The 22,260-nt window shown below is 54.2% G+C and overlaps 8 protein-coding genes across 8 annotated transcripts; 3 read left to right on the top strand and 5 right to left on the bottom strand.

The window, feature by feature from the left end:
• Positions 1-1,952: 1,952 nt before the first annotated feature.
• BJX68DRAFT_276827 (glycoside hydrolase family 3 protein) lies at positions 1,953-4,788 on the bottom strand (the record flags this gene model as incomplete). The annotated part of the gene is made up of 4 exons (XM_071048196.1): positions 1,953-3,337; positions 3,401-4,382; positions 4,482-4,535; positions 4,648-4,788. 4 exons carry the CDS (start codon positions 4,786-4,788, stop codon positions 1,953-1,955), a joined length of 2,562 nt encoding a protein of 853 aa, XP_070904509.1.
• Positions 4,789-5,747: 959 nt separating this feature from the next.
• Positions 5,748-7,362, top strand: BJX68DRAFT_252434 (MFS transporter; the record flags this gene model as incomplete). The annotated part of the gene is made up of 2 exons (XM_071042568.1): positions 5,748-6,138; positions 6,212-7,362. 2 exons carry the CDS (start codon positions 5,748-5,750, stop codon positions 7,360-7,362), a joined length of 1,542 nt encoding a protein of 513 aa, XP_070904508.1.
• A 404-nt stretch (positions 7,363-7,766) lies between these two features.
• BJX68DRAFT_276826 (glycosyl hydrolases family 2, TIM barrel domain-containing protein) lies at positions 7,767-10,847 on the bottom strand (the record flags this gene model as incomplete). Its single annotated transcript, XM_071048195.1, has 2 exons — positions 7,767-7,952; positions 7,992-10,847. The coding sequence occupies 2 exons, from the start codon at positions 10,845-10,847 to the stop codon at positions 7,767-7,769; spliced, it is 3,042 nt and encodes a 1,013-aa protein (XP_070904507.1).
• A 479-nt stretch (positions 10,848-11,326) lies between these two features.
• BJX68DRAFT_261996 (fungal specific transcription factor domain-containing protein) lies at positions 11,327-12,828 on the top strand (the record flags this gene model as incomplete). The annotated part of the gene is made up of 2 exons (XM_071044333.1): positions 11,327-11,846; positions 11,897-12,828. The coding sequence occupies 2 exons, from the start codon at positions 11,327-11,329 to the stop codon at positions 12,826-12,828; spliced, it is 1,452 nt and encodes a 483-aa protein (XP_070904506.1).
• An 82-nt stretch (positions 12,829-12,910) lies between these two features.
• On the top strand, positions 12,911-15,377 carry BJX68DRAFT_276824 (uncharacterized protein). Its single transcript, XM_071048194.1, has one exon. The coding sequence runs from the start codon at positions 13,307-13,309 to the stop codon at positions 15,233-15,235; it is 1,929 nt and encodes a 642-aa protein (XP_070904505.1). The 5' UTR covers positions 12,911-13,306; the 3' UTR covers positions 15,236-15,377.
• Positions 15,378-16,451: 1,074 nt separating this feature from the next.
• On the bottom strand, positions 16,452-17,396 carry BJX68DRAFT_261994 (RTA1 domain-containing protein; the record flags this gene model as incomplete). Its single annotated transcript, XM_071044332.1, has 2 exons — positions 16,452-17,140; positions 17,228-17,396. 2 exons carry the CDS (start codon positions 17,394-17,396, stop codon positions 16,452-16,454), a joined length of 858 nt encoding a protein of 285 aa, XP_070904504.1.
• Positions 17,397-17,894: 498 nt separating this feature from the next.
• On the bottom strand, positions 17,895-20,445 carry BJX68DRAFT_226508 (Alpha/Beta hydrolase protein). Its single transcript, XM_071038518.1, has 3 exons — positions 19,725-20,445; positions 19,321-19,669; positions 17,895-19,264 (listed from the first exon to the last, which is right to left on the bottom strand). The coding sequence occupies exons 1-3, from the start codon at positions 19,845-19,847 to the stop codon at positions 18,066-18,068; spliced, it is 1,671 nt and encodes a 556-aa protein (XP_070904503.1). The 5' UTR covers positions 19,848-20,445; the 3' UTR covers positions 17,895-18,065.
• On the bottom strand, positions 19,723-21,863 carry BJX68DRAFT_276819 (Zn(II)2Cys6 transcription factor domain-containing protein). Its single transcript, XM_071048193.1, has 2 exons — positions 21,498-21,863; positions 19,723-21,450 (listed from the first exon to the last, which is right to left on the bottom strand). The coding sequence occupies exons 1-2, from the start codon at positions 21,561-21,563 to the stop codon at positions 20,353-20,355; spliced, it is 1,164 nt and encodes a 387-aa protein (XP_070904502.1). The 5' UTR covers positions 21,564-21,863; the 3' UTR covers positions 19,723-20,352.
• Positions 21,864-22,260: the final 397 nt, after the last annotated feature.

The raw sequence follows: 22,260 nt of genomic DNA, 5'->3' as shown, positions 1-22,260 counted from the left end.
AGCGGAAAGACCGCTGCAGAGACCGCAGGGGTCTGCATCTCTCCACACCTCCAGCTGCTTGATGGTGAGGCGACGGCGCGGACAGCGTGGACCAGCGAGAATATAAAGTAGATCATGGCCCGAAGGAGAGTTGTTGTGTGGAATAAGCCAGTGTTATTCTGCTTTGCGGGGAAGCTTGCAGGGGAGAACCTGGTGCAAAGCCAACTCTTCACTCCGCATCTTCCCAGTCAACAAGTCACAGTCACCTAGGTACTGGCACCGGTCGGCGCTGAACCGCTAGTGCCCTCATGAAGTATCCAATAACAAGGGCACTTTTTCTCCACTAATCTAATCTGGATCATTGCCATATTTTATTTTGAAACCCCCGGCGCACCATTTTCGAACAATGGAGCGGCATGATTTTTTGGCCAAACTTTCAGATGCCTTGCTCCTTTTCTTTGTGCCGTAACTCTGTTGGTCTCTGAACTTGAACTTAATCTTGGGCCTCTTATAGAAAAGAGAAATGCACTACTTGTATCAGATCCGTGAGCAGTGACATGCAAAACCGGTTTGCCGCATGGCTTTAGTATTTCAAGATTTCATACATAGATGTTCGGTTTCTTTCAGCCTTTGAAAGTCCGCCATAATGCCTGCGGCTACGCTACAGACGGAAGCCTGGACCGAGTACAGTATCCAGTGGTTGGAATTCTCTTTTGTCTGTACGCAAGGTTTAAAGTCGTCAAGGTAATAATTGGCAGGCCGATGATTACTTTTCGATTGCTGATTTGCTCTCTTGCATGGTAGATCTCAAAGTGCACGCGACACACCAAAGGAGGACAATCACGTATCAGATGGAGCTCTGGATGGTCGAAAACTTATCCCTCAACATGGTTCTGATATTGGCTTGACTGACGAGAAACGTGCGGCGCTGAGGCCAGAACAGACTGTAGGTCTTGTCTATGGATCCAAATATCTATTTGCTGGATGGACGTGTTATGTGGCCCTGATCTGGTCGCTCAAGGCGTGCATGCTCTTCGGGAACCGCCTTGCCTATGGATTTGTACCTCATTTGTTTTTCTTGGAGGTTCATTGAATCAGGATAGTGGAAAGATAAACTAACTGGGGTTAGTTGATTGCCCTGCTCTGCTGCACCCTCTCGTTGCAGAGTATACAAAGCATCAACACGAGCACAATCTGGGGGATCCAGAGACGGGGCCTCTCCTTGCTCAAGAATATTTGCAGAAACAACATATCGTATCTGACGATCCTAGTTCGCTGCCATAATGCAGTCAGCACCCGCTGCGTAAAACCACTGTTCAGTCCATCTCGCTGCGCTCATTGTCGAAAGTTCCTTTCTCTGGCCACGAACACGGGAAAAGTGGCGGGACAAGCTTTAGATTATCAGGAATGGGGCACGCAAAAGGTGGAAATAGCCGGATGATGTCTAAAACTATAACGAAGCCGGGACGGGAGAGCCACGAGTCTGTAATTCTTGCAGATACACACGCCGGGAACATGGCGTATGCCGAGGCGGCGAGTGACGATGACAGTGGGATGAGAGGAAGTCGCCATAGCTCTTCGGATTGAGGGGGCGGGAGAATGGACTGATTTATATTGTCGACTAAATGTTCGAGGCAAACGTGTCCTCGGTGGATCATTTTCTCAGCAGATGGCATAATAAGCCGATTCATGGATAACCTGGATAGCTGTGTACTTCTAACTCCAAGAGGCAAGTTATTTCTATTCAAAAAGACCCAGCAGGTACAGTCAGCTTCGAAGTAGTTGTGACTTCCAGTCTTCTCGTGAGGTTCTGCTGAAGATCGCTTATGTCCTCGGCTTTATGGAAGATCATTGAAGGTGAGCCATCTACTTGTTTTGGGGGATAACTATCGGCCGGCAGACCATGGGGACCAGCGAGAGAAATCACTAGAATATTTCAACCTCAACCGCATAATGAAATCATCGTATCATAACTAGACTCCTCCCCACGTGAACCCGCTTTCGATCCTGAATACCGCCTGAAGCTGTTCATCCCTGGGGTCCGCGCTTGTCGCCACAATTACGGCAAATTCCCCGGCCTCTGCTTTCCATTGTTCATCTTCCTCCGACCAAAACGATACTGCATACTTGTCGAGTACTATCTTGCAGGTCGTTTTCTCGTCTTTATCAAGTGAGACCTTGTCAAATGCCTTGAGCTCCTTCCGCGGACGCTGCACGGAGCATGCTAGGTCCGAGACGTAGATCTGCACAACCTCGGAGCCCATGCATGGCCCTATGTTCTCCAGGTCAACTGATACGCCAATTGTTCCCAGCGCCGAACTCGGGAAGACTGCAGGGACAGACAGATTCGAATACTTGAACCGCGTGTAGGAAAGGCCATATCCAAAGTAGAAGAGTGGAGGGCAGTCGAGTTTTTCATAATATCGATATCCGACAAACACACCTTCTCCGTAGACGATCTCACGATCCGTCTTTCCAAAGTTTAGAAAGGCAGGCGTATCCTGCAGCCGCTTGGGGAACGTCAATGAGAGGCGCCCTGAGGGGCTAGTTGCACCCCAGAGGACATCTGCAATTGCATGACCGGCTTCCTGCCCACCGTACCAGGCGTAGACTAGAGTATTCACGTTCTCAAGCCAGGGCATCTCGATTGGCATCCCCGCTTGAATGATAACGACTGTATTCGGGTTTGCCTCGCATACACGTTGGATAAGCTCATTTTCACGCCGTGGAAGGAGTAGGCTCGCCCGGTCAGAGGCTTCGTACTCGTAATCTGAGCTCAACCCGGTAAGGAGGATCGGGATGTCGACACTTTTTGCCAATTCAACTGCATCCGCAATGGACATATCCTCGTCATCGCGAACAACCTGGCCACCAAGTCGAACGCCCCCCGCGCTGGGCCGCTCAACTCGATTCCCTGGCTTCTTGTTTGTCATGAGGATCTCCAGGCTGTACTCTTGGCATTCCTGCGCCTCGACAACTGCGTGTCTTTCCATAGACAGCTTATTAAAGCATGGTGTATCATCTGTTTTTTCTGGATGGTCTGTCCAGAGGTCAATGGCTCTGGTCCCGTCGATATTTAGCCTGGCTTTCCCGCATACGCTCAATGCGAAGCGGTACTTGCAGGTCTTCTCCGCAATAAACGTGGTGGTGATGCGAATGTAGTGGACAGAGTCGGCCGGCACGTTGGGCAAGGTGATCTGGCTAAAGTACATGGATGTATGAGTTGTGGTCGCTGAATACACGCATGGTGCCTCGGACTGTACCGACGGGTCTTGGAGGAACCACTCCAGAACCAGGCCAGGATTTCGAGACCGCGGTTGATAAAGACCCTTTTGTATGAGCGGGGTCCATCGGCGGGCTGAGGCAAGAAAATTAGCGAAATACCCTACGCATGTAGTCTGTGATGTTGGAGTATACTCACTGTAGCAGCCCGGTTCATACTTGACATTCCTGAACTGTTCCTCGCCCAGAACCTCACGAACCGCATCCAGCGGCGTACTAAAGTAGAACGGCATTGTCTCTGAACTCCCACCGCCACATGTTGCGGGGTTTTCAAAGTGCTCCCCAATCAACCCATACGTCTGCGCACTCGCAGCACGCCCCAGCGGAAGAACACCCCTGCGATTCCGCAGCAGCACAATCGACTCCACCGCGACCTTGCGAGCCAGCGCCCTGCTTTGCGGCGTATCACCGCCCGCTTCACCGGTATACCCACGCGATAGCCTCGTCCGCTCAATCAGCTGCAGGAGCCGCCTAACCGCGCCATCAACACTTTTGACAGGGACCTTCCGACACTCCACAGCCTCCATCAACTGCCTCCCCCTCCAAATAGACGGCCCTGGCATCTCCAGATCCAGCCCTGCGTTCAGCGCCTCGGACACACTATACGTGCCCCACCAGTCACTCATCACCAACCCATCAAACCCCCACTCACGCCGCAAGACCTGCTCGAGCAGAAACGGGTCCTCGCTCACATGCACCCCGTTGATCTTCTGGTACGCAGCCATAACCGCCCAGGGCCGCGGGTCCGCGCGCAGGGCGAGCTGGAAGGGGAGCAGGTGCATTTCGCGGAGGGTGCGCTGCGTCATGTGGACGTCGTCCTCCTTTGCGTCTGTCGACTGGTCGTGCGCGGCGTAGTGCTTTATGCAGGCGGCGACGGAGCGCTCCTGCAGGCCCTCAATATAGTGTCTCGCAAGCGTCCCGCTGAGTACCGGGTCTTCGGCAAATGCTTCGAATCCGCGCCCGATCAGTGGCGAGCGTTGGATGCAGACTGTTGGGGCGAGGGCAACTTGGATACCCTTGCGGCGGCCCTCGTCGCCCAATAGGTTGCCGATTCGGTGCGCGAGATCGATGTCAAATGTGGCGCCTATTGCTGTGGCGCAGGGGAGCTGGTACCCTGGGGGCTGTGAATAGGTTGGCTTGGCTTAGCTGATGGCTCTGAGAGACAGGAGGTGGTATACCGAGCGTAGGGCGGGGCTGGTCAGGGAGTCTGGGTAGCATACCATGTTGAAGAACCGTCCACCGCCACCGCGCAAGCCATGTGGGCCATCGGAGGTCTAATGGAACGAATCAGTCACGACCAGAATTCCACTCACCCTTATAAGTACCGAGCAGAGAGCAACGCAACAACACAGCGCAGAGAAAGAAAAGAAAGAAAGGATTCTATACTTCAAGCCTGGGAATACCCAACCGCGGAACCTCATTCGTCCGGCACGCGCCAGCCCCAGAAAGCAAACCGATTTTCTCAGCGAGACTGAGCTGCGCAATGATCTCGTCAAATTTGGCCTCCTCGGTAGTAGGCGCCGCCATGGTTGTGGTACGGTGGTAGAATGGAATGTGGTGTACTACTTCCGAGAGACCATATCGTTGGAAGCCGGCGTGTCGGGTTTTATATCGTCAGCATATACGGGGCTTGGGCCATTCATTCACCGTTGCCTGTATTCGATGTTCGGCGTCAGGCGGTAGGCTCACACTGGTCCACGGGCGTCGCGGGGCTCCCTATCCTGTCCCATCCTACTAATTCTCATAGGGTGCGGGAATCGATGATTGAATTCAATTCGGCAGACTCAGCTACTCGGTAGAGTACCCGGGTACTGATTTCTCCGCGGAAGAATCTCTCATGAGTGGGGTTCCATGAAGAAATGCTTCCACTACACTGCAGGTAGGGTCGTCCAACTAGGTACAAACGTCGGGATTGGGGGAGCTGATGCATCTTTACCTTGATAGTAGTACCCACTACTCTGGAGGCTACTCCATGTTTTGGCTCGCAGTGGAGAGAACCAAAAAAAACCGGGGCGATTGGTCCGTGCATACGCGCGCAGTGGTTAATCCCCGTGTCCGGGGCAGGAAATGGCTGCGCTGGGCAACTAGGATTGTATGAGGCAAATAGTGGTTCGGCTAAATCCCCGCATGGTCCGCAATATTAGAGAGCGGGTATTGAATGGTTTGTTCCGTTGCCGACAGCTGCGAAGCAATCAACCGAGGCTCCAAAGCACCAGGTTCGCCACCAGAAGGAATCGATGACAAACTAGCAAAGTCAGTGGTCTGGAGAGTCGGAAAACGGCGGGAAACCCTGGCTTACCCCAAGCCAACTCCACACTAGAGCATCTGTGGGGCATGCATGTTCTTTTTCCCCGTGTCTTGGCCTGATCCAGGGACTCGAGGAATATCTGCCGAGTCGAGAAGTATATGTAAGGCTATCTTCCTCGCCCATTGCTCGCTTCATTCTTCGTTTCTTGCAATCGTATTGCACAGTCATTGACCACATCATGTCGGCCAAAAACAATAATGCCCGCGAGATCGCTGCTGCGTCGGAGATCAAGCGCCTTCTCAACGAGGACTTGATCCCCTGGTACAAAAAGCCGAACCTCCTTCGCCTCTACCTCTTGCTCATCCCCGCCGCCCTCGGCGTCGAAATGACCACCGGCTACGACGGCAGTGTCCTGAACGGCCTGCAGGCTGTGGACCGCTGGAACGAGCACTATGGGGACCCGCACGGGGCAATATTGGGGGTCATGACTTCGTCGCTAGCAATCGGGACAGCTGTCGGTGTGCTCTACGTGCCTTATCTGAATGATCGCTTTGGCCGCAAGTTCTGTGTTGTGTTTGGTTCGATCATTGTTACTATTGGTGTGGTCCTTCAGACTTGTGCAGTGAATGGTACGGTCCCGACCGAAATCTATCCCCATGTCTGGGTAGTGACTGTACTCGCATCGCTAACGCATTCATCCAGTCGGCATGTTCATAGCCTCAAGAATAGTTATGGGGCTCGGCTCCCCGGTCTCCCTCGCCGGCGCCGCGCAACTTGTCGTCGAACTCGCCTACCCCAAAGAACGGTCCACAATCGTCGGTCTCTTCCAAGGAACCTGGTATGCAGGCTCCATTGTCGCTGCAGGCGTCACGCTGGGAACCTACAACTGGCCCAACCACTGGAGCTGGCGCCTCCCGACCCTCCTCCAGATCCTCCCTTCGCTCTTCACAATCGCCTTCATCTGGTTCGTCCCAGACTCCCCGCGCTGGCTGATCTCCAAGGACCGACACGAAGAAGCGCTTGCCATCCTGGTGAAATACCACGCAGAGGGCGACGCATCCTCCCCCTTCGTCGCCGCCGAGTTCCTGCAAATCAGCGAAACCCTCCGCAGGGAAAAAGAAGCCAGCACGCAACCGTGGAAGGAACTCGTCGCGACGCGCGCGAACCGGCGGCGCGTCCTCGTCGCCGTCTGCGTCGGCTTCTTCACGCAGTGGTCCGGCAACGGGCTCATCAGCTACTACCTCGCCAAGATCCTGGCCATGGTGGGCATCACCTCGCGGACGACGCAGAACCAGCTCAACGTCGGCATCAACTGCTGGAACATCACGACGGCGTTCCTCTCCTCGTGGATGGCCGGGTGGATGCTGCGTCGCCGGCAGCTGATGCTCGCGTACACGAGCATGACCGTCCTCTTCGTGTGCTACACGGCGTGCGCGGGCGTCTACTCCGAAAACAACAACAAGGCCGCCGGCATCGCCGTCGTCGCCCTCATCTTCCTCTTCAACGCCGCGTACAACCTCATGCAGCCGTTCCAGTACCTGTACATCGGCGAGATCTTCCCCTTCATCCAGCGGTCCAAGGGGGTCGCCGTGATGCAGATGTCTGTGCGGATCGCGTCGGTCTTCAACCAGTTTGTCAACCCCATTGGGATGGAGAATGCGGGGTGGAAGTTCTTTCTTGCATATGTGGTTTGGCTGGCAGTGGAGACGGCCACAGTGTACTTTATCTTTCCAGAGACGCAGGGCCCGACTCTTGAGGAGATTGCCCTTGTTATTGAGGGCGATCAGGCGGCGGTTGAGGTGGTGGATTCGAATGCGAAGGGGGTTGTTGTTGAGGAAAGGGAGAGGGTTTAGGAACAGAGTGCGAGGCATGGGTCGGGTTGAATGGGTTGGAAAGAGCGCAACGGTGATCCTTGCTGAGCATTATTGCAGTAGACTAGCAGATAGTCATGAATTATGCCTGTATAGCTGAAATTGAAATTGCAGTAGAATCAGGCGCATAATAAACCTTGCAACCTCTTGGCTACTAGACAGCTTGCACTACACAGGGGAATGACTAGAATTTATTATCGAGCAGTAGCTCAGTGCAGTCCATTGGACCGGCTGAAGTCCAGGAGAATAGCGACAACTGGATCTCGACAACGTGACTCTAGCAAGCAACCCCAGGGCCCTAGATCTCCTACTTGGCTATAATTGTTCGTAGAGAAGAGCGTTCATTTCTACCTCAACATCGACACAAACCTGCAACTCAATGTATTCTAAGCAATTCTAATCAACGTTTTGAAGTCAAAGTCCGACGCAGCCAAACGGTACTGCTCAAACGGCGGCGGCCCACAACTCCCAGAGCCCAGCCCGTGCTGCAGATAATCCACGTTCAGAATCGTATCCTGGGCCTCTACGAGGTCATGCGGATGCTTCGCCCGATCCAGCTCCTCGATCGTATGCTTTCGGAACGAAAAGCTAAACGGCTTCTCCATGCGCACCTCGAGAACTGGAGGCACCTCGCCGTCAGTATCAGCGTCAGCGCAGTTGAACCGCGCCCAGAACACGTCTGTGCGGTTCCCGTTCTCCTGTGGCCACTCGTACGGCGTTTGTAGCTGGTCTAGAGATGCGCCCCAGGTCCCGAAGCGCGCAGACTCCTTCTTGTCCCGATAGGACTCCCCGGGCCCGCGACCGAACCAAGTGGACTGGTTATAAACCTTGGGGAGGGACATTGTGAGGCCGATACGGGGGATAAGCTCGGGGTGGCGCCCGGAGAAGGACCCCTTGTTTCTGATGCCCAAAGCTGTTGGTGTAATGTTAAAGGTCATGGTTGCATTGCATGCCCATTCGAGTATTGGGGGTGCGACGCGCACACAGAGACTAAGCGTGACGGATCCATCTTCTGCTATTTCCCAGCACGCCTTTTTGACGTGCATTTTGGCATCCTTGAGGAAGAGCTTCTTCCATTCAATCCCGTTGCCGCGGGCGCCGAGGTCATTTTGTGTGAGCGCGCGATAGATTCCAAGCTCAGGGCCTTTGCTTAATATGATTTTCCCCTTGCTCAACCATGTTATGTTTCCGCGCACCAGGTCGATGTTAAAGAATGTTTGTGAAGCTGGAAAGTCGACAACTAGTCGTCCTGGTAGCTCTCGGACGCTCGCTTCTCCGCGCCTTATTGAGATGCGCATGGGAAGAGACAAAGCCTGGTCCGTGTTGTACAAGGGCAACTGGCTCCAGGCAATCTCATGCCCCTTGGGCGCCCACGTGGTCTTTTCCTTGAGGCAGAAGCTAATCTCCATCCACGTCGGCTGGGAAATAATGTTGAGCGACGGGGGCATATCAATGATACCGCACTCACCTGCGGCAATGCGTGGCAGACGCAGGACGGTGGGCTCACTGCTGCCCGAATCCCCCACACGCCGGTACGTCGCCGTGAGGTGACTCAAATCGCTAAAGTCGTAGTGATTCTCAATTGCTATCCTTCGGCCATCCCCGGCCAAGGAAACCGTGATAGGCTCAATGGCCTTCTTGTACTCGGTCAACCCGGGCGCCTCAGTATGGTCAGACCAGGTTAGGCCATCCAGGACAAAGTCACCATCATTTGGATAGTCGCCAAAATCTCCACCATAAGCGTAATATTCAATTTCACCTTCCTTTTTGAGGAGGCCGTGATTGCACCACTCCCATATGAATCCTCCCTGCAGTTGGTTCTCGGTTCGATACGCCTTGATATAGTCGGTCAATCCACCCGGCCCGTTGCCCATTGCATGACCATATTCACATTGGATCAATGGTTTGTCTGTTCTCTCTCGAGCAAGCTTCCTGAGCTCATCCACGGGCATATACATGACACTGTACAAGTCCGCCGTGAGCGCCTGGCGGTCACCCTCATAGTGCACAGGACGAGTAGGATCCACCTCCTTTACCCAGTGGTACATGTCGGCAATATTCCTCCCATACGAGGCCTCATTACCCAACGACCACATGATGATTGACGAGAAGTTCTTGAACCTGCCAACGAGTTGCTCTGCGCGGTCGAGATACGCCCCGCGCCAGTCTGGGTTGTTGGAAGCCCAATTAGCCGACATCTCAAAGGCTCGGATTATCACCTGTGTACGCGTCATGGAGAGCGTCTCTTCAGGTGGTATCTTGTTCTTCTCGATTGGGAGAAAGCCATGGGTCTCGAGATCTGCTTCCGCCATAACATAGATTCCCAGCTCGTCGCAGACCTCGTAGAGCCTTGGATCATTTGGTTGGTGCGAACAACGCACTGCGTTGATATTGCTCTTCTTCATTAGGATGAGGTCCGCCCGCATAAAATCGTATGGAACCGCTCGACCAAAACGCGGGTGATGCTCGTGCCTGTTGACGCCGTAGAAAATCACCGGTTTTCCATTAATCAGGATGTTGCCATCGCGCAGTTCGGATCGTCGGAATCCCAGGCGCTGAGGAATGACACGGCCTTTGTATGATATGGTAAGGGTGTACAAGGCTGGATCCTCGGCCGACCAGAGTCTGAGGGCTGATCCGGACACGTGAATCCTGCTCGTTTCGGAGGGCTTGATACTGTTTTCAGCAACTAGTGCTCCGTCCGGACAATAGAGCTTCATAGCGACTGGCCCCGGCTCTTGACCCTGCACAATTACCCTGGTATGGAGAGTGGCGTGGGTGAAGGTATCGTCCAAGTCAGGAAATGTAGTAAAATCAACTACACTCTCCACAGGAAACGAGAGCAAATAAACATCACGAAAGATGCCAGAGAGCAGCCACTGATCCTGGCGCTCGAGGTACGACCCATCACAGAACTCGTAAACACGCACTCCTAAGGTGTTGCCGGAAGGCTGGAGATACTGTGTAATATCAAACTCGGTGGCATTGCGGCTTCCTTGGCTATATCCGATTTCATGCCCATTGACCCAAACATGAAAGGCACTATCAACACCTTCGAATCGTAACCGCACTTGCTGCTGGGACCATTTCGCAGGAACATCGAATTCCCGCCAGTAGGATCCCGTCTCGTTCAGATGCGGCACATCTGGAGGCTCAACCGGGAATGGGTAATTGACGTTTGAGTACAGCGGACGGCCGTATCCTTGGAGCTGCCACATTCCAGGGACAGCAATGTCGTCCCAGGAAGAAGACGGGTCTTCGTCCTCCCAGTCGGAGACCTGGAACGGGGACGAGTCATGTCTGAATTTCCAAGTGCCGTTGAGCGACCGGTATTCGCTTGCCTCGCGGTTCAAGGTCAGGGCGGCGTTTTCGCTCGTGTACGAGAAGAAGTGCGCGCGGACAGGAAGCGTGTTTCGGTGGAGGACATGGCGGTTGTTCCAGTCTGGTGTTGCGCTGGGGAAGGACATGGTTGGGTTGCGGTGGATGGACAGAAGGTGCGATCTGTGTTTCTGTGTTGGCAGGCTGCAAGTGTTGCTCAAGTTAAGCGAGCTCAGAGGAACCCAGAGGGCCAAGGGTGTTGATCGGTAAACTGTCGGGATATACAACAAATAGGACTGTACCCCAGTAGCCATATCAAGATGCCTTCCAGGCCCCACAGTTTTCCGACGCCAAAGCCGACGGCAACACGAGCCACGACCCCCACCCCCGCCCAACCGCTGACAAAAACCACAGCACCATCCCGGCCCCTGCGTGGGGTAGAGATCATTCTTGACCATGAGGCCCCAGTCAGCGTGTCTCGCCTGCCGGTGAGTTTTCCTGCAGAATCCACGCTGAAAGGGGAGTGCACTAAAGGCGCTTGCGTCGTAGCGAGCGGCGGAAAAGATGCGATCGCCTGCATCGAGGCACGAGCTGCACGTTTTGCAGCGCACGCAAACTGGAATGTTTGATGGCTCCCAAGCCCCAGACTAGGACAGACTCGCCTTACGAACTCTTGAAGAGTCATGGGAATGTTCCCCATCTCAACTTGGCGTGTGCTGCGGCCTTGGGCCAGGACTTGATCGAGGAGCTCGCCAGGCTCTATTTTGAGACTTACCAGGGCGGCTTTCCTTATCTCTTTCATCAGCCTAGCTTTCTGGACAATGTCAGAGATGGGTCAATTCCTCTGATACTTTTGTATGGGGTCATGGGCTTGTCCGCCCGCTTTTCCACCCATCCCAGTCTCCGGGCAACCAACCCCTGGGAGCGGGGAATGCCATATGCAAAAGAAGCAGAACGTCTGCTCGACCTCCACACCGTGTCTCTGACAACAATCCAGGCGTGCATGTTGCTGGCCCTGAATTTTGTGAACCAAGGCGAATCAAACACCGAGTGCGTGTATTTCGCAATTGCCGCCCGCATGGCGCTGCTCCTGGATCTTCCCAACGCCCCGGCCAACACCCGACTCGAGCAAGAAATCAACCTAAGAGGTGGGTGAATACCGCTGTCGGAACTTCGAAGCTAACGCTGTTCGTCGCAGTTTGGTGGTCAATCGTCACGACCGACACGTGGTCCTCAGCCAGCCTCTGCCTCCCCAGAGCGATCAAGCCCCAGGACAACATCTCATTACCGGTGGATGAGTGGACTTTTGCGCAGATGAGTCGAGATCAACCTTCCATCCCCAACTCTCTAGTCGATCACCCTTCGCATTCGGCACTGGCTCACCTAGTAGAGTTGAACAAGTTACTCTATGAGATCCACCGACTCAACGCCATGGTTGTAGACGATCACTTGTCTGATGCTGAGGCACGGCACTCGACAGAATCCCTCTCGTCTTCGCTCCAAAGATGGGCCTCTTGCCTGCCCCCGCAATTGCAGTATACCGACGCCAACATGGCGCGTTGGACCACAGATGGGATCTGCAATATTTATGCTGCCCTCCATATCAACTACAACCACGCGGGGCAATTGCTATTCTACCGGTTTCTTCACACAAGTGAAGGGGTTCAGGACGGCTACATTGCAGCCAAGGTCTGCGCGAATCAGTGCAAACAGCACGCTGCGATACTATGTGACTTGATATACAACGCGAGGGAAAGGCACGGAGTTGACCTCCGATACAGCCTGCTCGGTCACGTACTAGTCATAGCCTCGACAGCACAGATCCACAGCCTGCTGTTCAGTGTAGACGAGGGCGAGATTTCGCGCGCCAAGCTGCGTCTTGAGCGAAATTTCGAGACCATCACTCGCCTACACACGTACTGGCCCAACGTATCTGCTTCATTTAGCCGGCTTGCTGCCTTCCACAGTGCGTGCCTAAAGGGTAGACAGACCTCATTCCGGCTCGACCGCTGGATGCTCCGCTTTATGCTCCAGTTCTCGCAGCCTATAGACGAGAAGGAAGAGGACATGATAGCGGAGACGGAGGGGTTGAAGCCCTTTGACCAGTTACGATATCTCCTGGAGCGGTAGTCTCAGCAGCGAACTTCCTTGGCTTGCTACTAGCCTGTTTTGGCAATGCATACGGTTGAAAGCATGTAGCACGCCACGGTAATATGCATTCAGGCGTTGGTAGGGATTTCCGACCCGAGTGATCCTGCGAGAGACTACCTAGGTACCCTCCGCACAGAGCTCAACTTCACGGATCCCGCGGAGTAATGTGCGGGGAATCCCACGTATTGCTTGCCCATTCCCTTGGGCATTTTGTATTTTGCCTTTTGCGTCGACTGCACCAGTTTGCTGAAGCCAATAGGGGCTTGGCCTTCATGATCTCATTCCGGGCAATTCCTGTCGTCACAGGCTGGGGGTCAATCAGTGCTCGTCGCGTCTGCTTATCCCCCCATTCTGGGCGGATTGACATAAGTAGAGCGCTGATCCCTGTCAAAACACCACATTTCTGAGCCAGAATCTGATATCCGACTACAAGTTTCAGAACCTTCCTTGTCTCATTATGCGCGCTTCTAGGCTCGCGACGGCTCTTGTGCTGCTCCTCGACAGCATAGCGGAAGCATCCGGTTCTCATGGTCATGGTACCTGCCGACTCCCCGGGGCGCCTCACCTCCGTCCTCCACCGCCGGAAGAGCCGATCTCAATCGTCGAGCTCCCCTTGCCCCCATCCATCGTCGACGACTCTGTCGGTGCATGCACAGACTCGATCAACCCTCGCCGGACAGGCTGTATCAAGATTGTCCTCGGCGACGACGACTCACTCCCGCAAGGCGGCACCTTTACCCCAGACGGGACAGCCATCGTAGCAACGGTCAACTACACTGGGGCCCCGGCTGAACCGCATCCAGCCAGCATCTACAGCGGGGTCCAGACCATCCTTATCAAGACAGACAACACCACTTTCCCCAACGGCGATTCCTGGAAGTGCATTACCTGTGGCGTCCCGCTGGCCAACCAACTCGGCACTGACCGAGAACTGCAGGATTACCCGCGCGTCTTCAAGGATGGGAAGCGGTTCCTGGTTGGAACCAACATTATCTATACCGGCGGCTACCGGGTGGATAGCGCCCTGGTGACCCCGAACAACACCTACATTTACCCCATCTACTGGCCGACAACAGCCGACGGGTCTGGCCCTTCAGGACCCATGCGCGAGCTACGCCTTCACCCGGACGATACACACCTCTCCTGGAGCAGCTTTGCAGGCAGCGACCAGAATGGCTTCTACGGCCGACTGACGTTCAAGTCGGCTCCGACGACCGGCGAGCCCCGCGTTCCGCGCTACGACCTCTCCAGCGTCAACCTCATCCGCCCAAAGAACGGCAAACGCCTTCTCACCGGGAAGCGCAACCGCCAACTCACCCTGGACTTCTCCGCCCTCGAGGTCGGCGAGCTCCGCGGCTTCAGCGGCTCGGGAAACGAGCTCCTATACATCGGCTACCCCTGGGAATCATGCAACTTTGACGCCTTCGCCGTCAACATCCGCACGGGCGCCGTCCGGCGATTGACCGCACACCCAGAGTACGTCGACCCTGTTGACATGTCCCCCGACGACAGGTGGACCATTGTACTGGACACCCGCGCCTCAACCCGCAACATGTTCCTCGCTGGCATGCGCGGCATTCCACCCATAAGCGACCTGGTCACAAGCTCCGTCTGCGCCTCCGTTCGGAACAATGGTTACCGCCGCTTCTTCCAGCCGATCCTCATCGACCAGTATGGCGATCGCGGTAGCTACTTTGGACAGATCATCAACGCCGCAGGCGACGGGACCAACGGCGCAATCAATGATCCAAACTGGAACGCACGCGCGGACCCGCAGTTCTCCCTTGACGGCACCCGCATCATGTACTACCAGACCATTGTCAAGTCCCCGGCCTGCGGCGGTGCGAACCCGCTTCCCTGCCCCGTCTCCAACGCACCCGACGGGCGCACGACGCGGATCATGCTCGCAACATTGACGAGCCGCACCCCTTCCCCCGTCCCAAAGTATAGAATGGGTCCCGACCGTATTCCCTGGGCGATACCCTACACACCAGGCATGGCCATCCCCGCGCGCGACACCACTCTCTCAGGGACCTACACGTACAAGGGGAAGTTCTGCGGGAGCGCCGACGTATCAATAATTTCGGCCGCAAACTCTACCGTCCCCAGTCATGTACGCGTGGAGTTTCACAATCTATCTGATGACGGCGAGTCGACGCTGAACGGGTACGAGGATATTTCGGTGACGGCGCTGGATACATGGGTTGTGCAGAATGACTGGTATTCGGACATTGTGCAGACGGGCAAAGTCAATGGGACCAAGAGGACGGGGCCCGGTGGGTTCCATGTTGTGATGGATGTTACAAAGAATTATTTCAATGCCACGGGCGAGCTGGCTACTGTACTGGATGGGGAGGTGTTTGTGCAGCCGGGGAATTTCATGTAATGGGCCTCGACGAGGTCTCTCGGCTTCTCCTGGCCGTGCTCCTGGTGCTGGTGGTGGTGGGACGACATGGGACAATCATATCGGAGGGGTCCATTTCTGGCTCCGTAGCGTCCTTTTCAATGCACACATTTCTCAGGCCAATGATACTACAAGTACACGCAGAGGACGGTCCTTTTCTTGCCTCCTGGATTCATTCCCCAACAGATCTATCCAAACCCGGCGCGGGGGGGCACATACACCACCACTCCTTACCCTCTCCTGGGATCGGCCCAGCGTAACATCAAGTAGCCAACAGCATGGGCTAGCGGGATATGGGATGCATGCTTTTCTATCCCAAGTTGAGCGTATCCTCTCTTTCAAGGGGTGTAGAACAGACATGATGAAGATTCCATTCACGACAACGCCTTTACTTTCCCAGCCTACCTAACCGAACACAGGCCTGATGGACGGCCATCCTCCAGCTGCAGCCTCTGGAGTCTCAGCTGATTGTCTATGTAAGGATCAGACGTACCAGAGCTTGAGCCTGAGCTAGATAGATAGAATAGATAGACAGCTTGGCCACCACTTGGTGGATTCCTCGCCTAGGCCTCCATACGCGTACTGCGACGAATCTCGCCTCACTCCCAGATTTAGTCCATGCCTGAGAGAGGGCTAACCCCCACGTACGTCGCCATCCCCGCAGACAAGAGGTTTCGCGTGGCCGGATTCCGTGTACGCGTATTCCGGGGTAGACTGGCTGGGGGGAGGGGTGTCTTTCTACTTTTGGCTGCGATTGTGAATGTGGACGCTAAGTTTTGCTGAACTAGGTATTCTCAATTGCCGGTAGTAGTAGTATAGTAGTAGTAGTAGTAGTAGTAGTAGTAGTAGTAGTAGTAGTAGTAATAGGTGTGCCCACCCGGGATCCGGGGTCTTGAACCTGGAGTGGCATTAAGCTGAACAGACATGAGGGCTTGGTCTAGCCCCGGCCTCTGTTGAGCGGGGTCGGTGGGTGCTCAAGTCGTGCTGTATGATCGATTAATGAGGTATGCTGGACTACTCGCAGATTCAGGTGGAGATACAAGGTGCTTTGAGCTACCTAGTATTGTATGTTGCTCCGCGGAACTATTCATCTCTCCCTGAATGGAGTCTCACCCCCACACCGAGGAGGACGCAAGAATGCTTATTCTGCCCATCAGAATACACAACAAGACAAAAAAGAACAAAATAACACGCCGAATCATGCCCCCATCCCAGTAAGCTTAACCCTATCCTCTGAGACGCGCGAATACATTGAGATATCGCCAGGATACCGCACCCCAAAGACCACCATGACCAGCCACATGAGCGCCGCATCAAACACATACAGCGTCCACTCATGCGTAAGCAGATACCCATCATCGCCCATAACAAACTCGGCAACGCGAAAGACCGAGCGAACCATAATCAGCCCGCTGACGAGGTACAGCGTCACGAGATGCCGTGATACCCAGCTCAACCCACCACCACGACCGCCACCAAATGCCTCCCCCGCAAAGCCATCCCGAGGCCGCCGCCACATCCTCACATGCACCACAACCGCCGTAACGATAAACACGCCAAACATGACCACTTGTACAATGAGGCCGATCACCACGAGCTTATTCCCTAGACTCGCGAGGTCGCTCGAGACCATCATCCCCGCGGCGCCGCCCTGGATCAGAAACGACAGGATGTCCCCGAGGACGAAGATCTTTGTTAGCCAGCGGGCAGGGATGAGGGAGTGGTTCTCGGCGCGCGCGGCGACGATGAGCCGGCCGAGGGTCATGTAGATGGAGGCGGCGAAGAGGGCGGGGCCCAGGAGGATGTAGACGTTTTGGATACAAAAGGGCATCATGCGGCCTGTTTTGTTGTGGGCGGAGGCGCGGGCGCAGTAGCCGATGAATTCGACTGCGTTTTGGTTAGAATGTCCTCGTGCCCTCTAGTAAGTTGCGGAGCAGAGAAGGGGAGCATAGAGGGGAAGGAAGGGGTGCGTACAGAATCCGCCAATGGCGAAGCAGATGCAAAAGTAGGTTTTACGCTTCCAGATCCTCCAGGTGTGGTAGGCTGTTGCGGCGAGGAAGAGGAGGAGGAAGATCACCGCGCCGGCTTGCGAGGGGACGTACTTCCAGAGGTAATACCCCTTGTACGTTTCGAGTTGGGCCATCGTTTTTTTGTCTCTCTGTCTCCGTATGACATGAAATGGTAGAATATATGTGCATTCATGTTCTACCGAGTCTATTTATAACTGTTCATCGGGAATTCAGGAGGCGAAGAGCAGCTCTCTGGACTCCATCTCACACGTAAACAGTGTGTGCATACGCGTGTCCCACCTTTCACAGAGGGGTACCATCCATATTCGGAGTCCCTTGAGTCAAGGCCACACTTTCCAAGAGGGCATAAGCCTTGAAGCCAAATTGGCAACTGGTCCGTGCATACGCGAGAATTGGATCCACCTTTCGAGCCATAAAGCAGATAGACCCACATCCCCGAAAAAGGCTATGGGTTCCTTACGCGGGCGTTGAGACATGCAGTATCTTTGGGGCGAGTGTTTTAATTGATTAAGAAATAGGCAGCAATATTGCCGCTCAGCACAGAAGGTCCGCGTGCGATCCTCGGCAGCCGTTTGAAACTCGGCGAATCCTACGTCAAAACGGAGGTGTAGGGATGATAGAAGTTTTCAAGACACTCAGAGCCTAAGCTAGCCACGCTGGAGCTACATGGATCAGGAAATAGGACGTGGGGACCGGTGAAGAATAAAGGCCTGCGGCCTCAGGGCTGTCCGCGCGGAGCACCCTCCACAATATCGGCTTGCTGGCACACCTAGGAAGAAAGCCTAGGACCATTTATCAACATTCGCCGCCCACCAGACACACCGAGCATTCATGGCCGGATCGCGAGTCAGGTTGACCCCAACCGAGTCCAACTGAACCGCCACCCCAAAAGGCACATACGGCGGAATCACATTCAGGCCGTCCACCTCGCTCACTGGATCACCATTCGCGGCGAAGCTGGTGATATAGTCCTGCAATACATGTGCCACAGTCGTATTCACGGGCCCAGTGTCAATAAGCGAGTAGGACGGATTTCCACCGGGAGTGTAAAATGTATATGTGATGTCCTGCGCGTGGATCCCTGGATACGTGGAGAAATAGTAACCCTGCGCGTGGCGTCCAAAAGCAAGACCCGTGGACACGGCATTGGAATCGATGATGAGTTCCCCGGCTGTTTTGGCCGCGCGCTCGAAATTATTCCTGTAGCCGTGCGAGCCGTCGAAGATGGGCGGGTATAGGGTATCCACAATGTAGTCGATCGTGGAGGAGCTCGCTTTGGTTAGGATCATCTGCAGGAGGGATCTGTACTCGTCGTCGGTGTGGATTGCGGGGACTAGGACGAGGCCTTCGTCTGAATTGTGCGCTGTGATGATGTCTACTCTCTTTGCGAACTCCCCGCGGCGCAGGTGGGCCTTGGGATCATCCAGCACCAGAGTGCCGTCGGGTGTTGGACCGTAGATTGGGGAGTGATATGGTAGTGATTCGCCGATGGAGCGGGCATTGGCCGTGATCAGGAGCTCGGAGGGGAGCTTTCGGGCCTGCTCGAGACTAGTGACGTTTGCATGGCCCATGAACAGGTCAAACGCGGTTTGTCTCTCGCTAGAAGACCGGTAAGGGAAATACGCTGGTGATTGCAGGATCGCTCTGCTGAACAGGGGCTTGATAGCGCCGCCTCCCGCAGTTATATGGTGCAAGATGGACCCCGACCCTCCAGATTCACCAAAGACCGTGACCTGGTTTCTATCGCCGCCGAATCGGTGAATATTATCCTGGATCCACTGGAGAGCCATGCGTTGGTCGAAGAGACCTGCGTTCAGCAAGCCGCCCTGGCTTTCGTAGGAGGGGCCTGCGAGGAAGCCAAATGCACCCACTCTGTAGTTCAACGCGACGTACACCACAGGGTTATCATGCTCAGCAGCACGGTTCAGCAGGGTCCTCGGAGACCCGAAATCAGTCTTGGAGCCAGTTGTGAATCCGCCACCTGTAAAGTAGTGGTTAGCGTTCAGCCCGCTCAAGAACGGAATTGAGTTGCGTTACCATGTATCCAAACCAGAACAGGGAGTTGACGGCCGCTTTCAACGTTATCAAACACCGTCTTTGGCGCAAATACATCCAGAAACAAGCAGTCCTCCTGGCCCGACCGCAGCATAGTTGTCAAGTTTGAGTATGAGATGTTGGGTACGACCCCAGTATCCAGGTAAGCATTCAGAGAACTGCTGGTCCTTATTTGCCATGTTGGCGTCCCTTGCGGGCAAGTTATCACTTGGGAATTCCGCTGGATCGAAGTTCGATTCTTTTTAGGTAGCACCGGTTCTCTCCAGCGGAGGCTACCTGTCGGAGGCGCAGCGTATCGAATGTTCGAAAAGGTATAATAGCTGTTGGTAACCTGATGACGGTCAGTAAGCTTGAACAACAGACATAAATAGGGATAGACATCATACATTTCCTGAGTCAACGGCCTGGTAAATTTCATACCTGAGATCTATCACCGGTAGATCAGCGAGAGCCAGGTGAATAAGACTGCTGAGTACCACAAAGCGTAGGAGGCTCAGTATATTAAACATAGTGGGATCGAGTATGGTACAGGAGGATAAAGCAGGCTTTGTGTCGACTGGCAGCCTGTGGGATTCCCCTCCCTTTTATAACCCGTCCCGCGGGCGAGATCTCCCCAGACATCGGCGTCAATATTTTCCAAGCATATCATCGCATTAGTGCACTCCTTGGATGGGATGTAGAGGCCGTCGAAGGATACTCCTCCCGGTAGTGGCTGAACACTGCAGTGCCCCTGGATCAAGGTCCGGCCATGACCCACCCCCGCTGCCTTGGGACGGGTAACGGCAAGGATGAAAATTGCCACATACGTACGCACTTGATTCGTCAACTTATGGGTCAAGGTCCGTGTATGCACGGACCACTGCTGTGTATGTTCTGCCAGTCTCCTCAAAAATCCCCGCCTCGTCGCTCGTGCGGCAAGATCAATAGCCGACCAAACAAGGCCTCTGCGCCACTGCTCGTTTCTCAGACGCAAACGGCTGTGCTTCTTTTCATCTTTTGCATCAACCCCGAAGGTTAACTGCCAGCAGCTTGGCACTGGTCCGCCGACCCAACCAACACGCTCTGCGGCCATTCCATCCATTCGCGCCACTCAGCACCGAGATACCGAGCTACCGAGCCTATTAGGAACCTCCCACCATCGTCAAAAATCCACATGTCCCGACAGCGATACAGAAGAACTGCGTAGTGTGCTAAGATGACAAGAGCCTCAGGCCTTCGCTCCACTAGCATGTCGGTATACTCCACGGAGACCATAACAGGCCATGCCACCGCACCATGCTTTCCGCCCCCCGCTGTGTCATCTTTGGACGCATTAATGGACCGTTGTAAAGCTCCAATTGCCTGTTCGTAGATTCGCGTGGTCACCGGGCCCAGTTTTGCTTTTTTTATTAGGCCAAGGAGGCGTGCGCAGACCTCTTCAAGCCCCGAGTCATTATACAGCCTTGCTTCGCCTTCAGTGAGGACGCCACCTAGCGACGTTTGCTTCAGAAACCCCCAATTCCCTTTGATTATTGTACGTACCCCGCGGTGGATACGGAGGTAGTGAATAAACCGGTCGAGGAAGTCCTGAAAGTCGTCATCTCTGAATGCTAGTGTGTCGCAGAGTAGGTGCAATCCGAGTATAGACGAGAAGCAGAATGCCGGCACGGATACCTGCCCACTGTGCTCTAGCTTAGTCTCGTGAAACAGTCGAAGGGCATGGTTCTGTAGTTGCGCTGAGTGATATCGGTAGAACTCCTTTTGTGATGTACGAATGATGCTGAGGTGAAGTGCGGCGAGGGCCAAAAGCTCGTTCATGAGGTATGGTGCAGCTAATCCGTAATTTATTGTCTCCTCAGGTAGGATAGTTAGCCTACTATCATTTTCACTAAGGGAAGGTAATGTTTTTGTTGAGAGGTGGTAAAATAACTCGGCATGCAGCATATTGACAGGCGGATCTGGCTGTGCTAGAGAGGGCAGCTCCGAAGGGCTACTTGAGCTGGGTGACTCTTGTGATCGTGCCCTCTTCCTGCCCGCTCCTCCCGGCTGCATTGCTAAAAAGGTTAACTCGGCATATCCGCATAGTCGCTCGGACGAGATGCAATTTGAGCATATTGGCCGCTTCTCATCGCACTGTGTTGTTTTAGCATAGTGAGATGTCACTTATCGGGGATGACTACCTTGATGTGTCGACGCTTACATTCAATGCACCCATTCCGCGACTTTCTGTGTGTTCTGCGCTCCATAGTCAAGATGATCAGGATGGTGTAGAGTGTTGTAGAAGTTGAGCTCTGGGTTTGCCTGCGAGCTGTTGTGGGTCTAATTACGCTAGTCCATATTAGGCGGTCATGTGAATCGTGGACGGTGGACTACAAGGCTGCCCGCAACCCAGGACAGGAAATCTTGCGCAGAGTATAAACTATGTTGGCAAATTGGTAGGAAGTGAGAGAGATAGCTAGGCAGCATCTTCTTCAAGTGCGTGGTCTGATTTGAGCTCGTTGCGGGTCCCGGACTGCTTTCGGGAGTGCAGAGAAGATTAGTCCATGCGACCGGCAGAATTGCTATACCTGGAATTAATAGTACAGCGGTCATAACCAGCAGACGTAAAGGTAGGAGTCCTTAATGGTGGTCGGAGTGACCGGGCAGACGCTGATCAATGACGTGGCCTCGCTATGAAGGTTGCCATTCCCGGTCTATGATCAGACTCGTAGGGCCGACACCAGATCGTAAGGACCGTAAATATCAGGTTATTCCGCCTTATTCAAGGCTATGGAGGCGATGTTGACGTGCAGCAAAGATGAAAGCCTCGAGCAAATATCTGATGACAGGCAGTATGGGGTCCTGTTGATACCATTTGACTTCAACTCTCTATACGGACCTTCGTAAGGGGGTGTTAATTGGGGCTGGTTTCGTGGGGAAATTCGTACATATGGGTTTTCCTTT

The sequence above is a fragment of the Aspergillus pseudodeflectus genome (genome assembly GCF_044049435.1).
Source record: "Aspergillus pseudodeflectus strain CBS 756.74 chromosome Unknown BJX68scaffold_3, whole genome shotgun sequence".
Classification (NCBI taxonomy): domain Eukaryota; kingdom Fungi; phylum Ascomycota; class Eurotiomycetes; order Eurotiales; family Aspergillaceae; genus Aspergillus; species Aspergillus pseudodeflectus.
The sequence above is the reverse complement of the archived record's forward strand: the minus strand, read 5'-3'. Positions and strand labels throughout refer to the sequence as shown.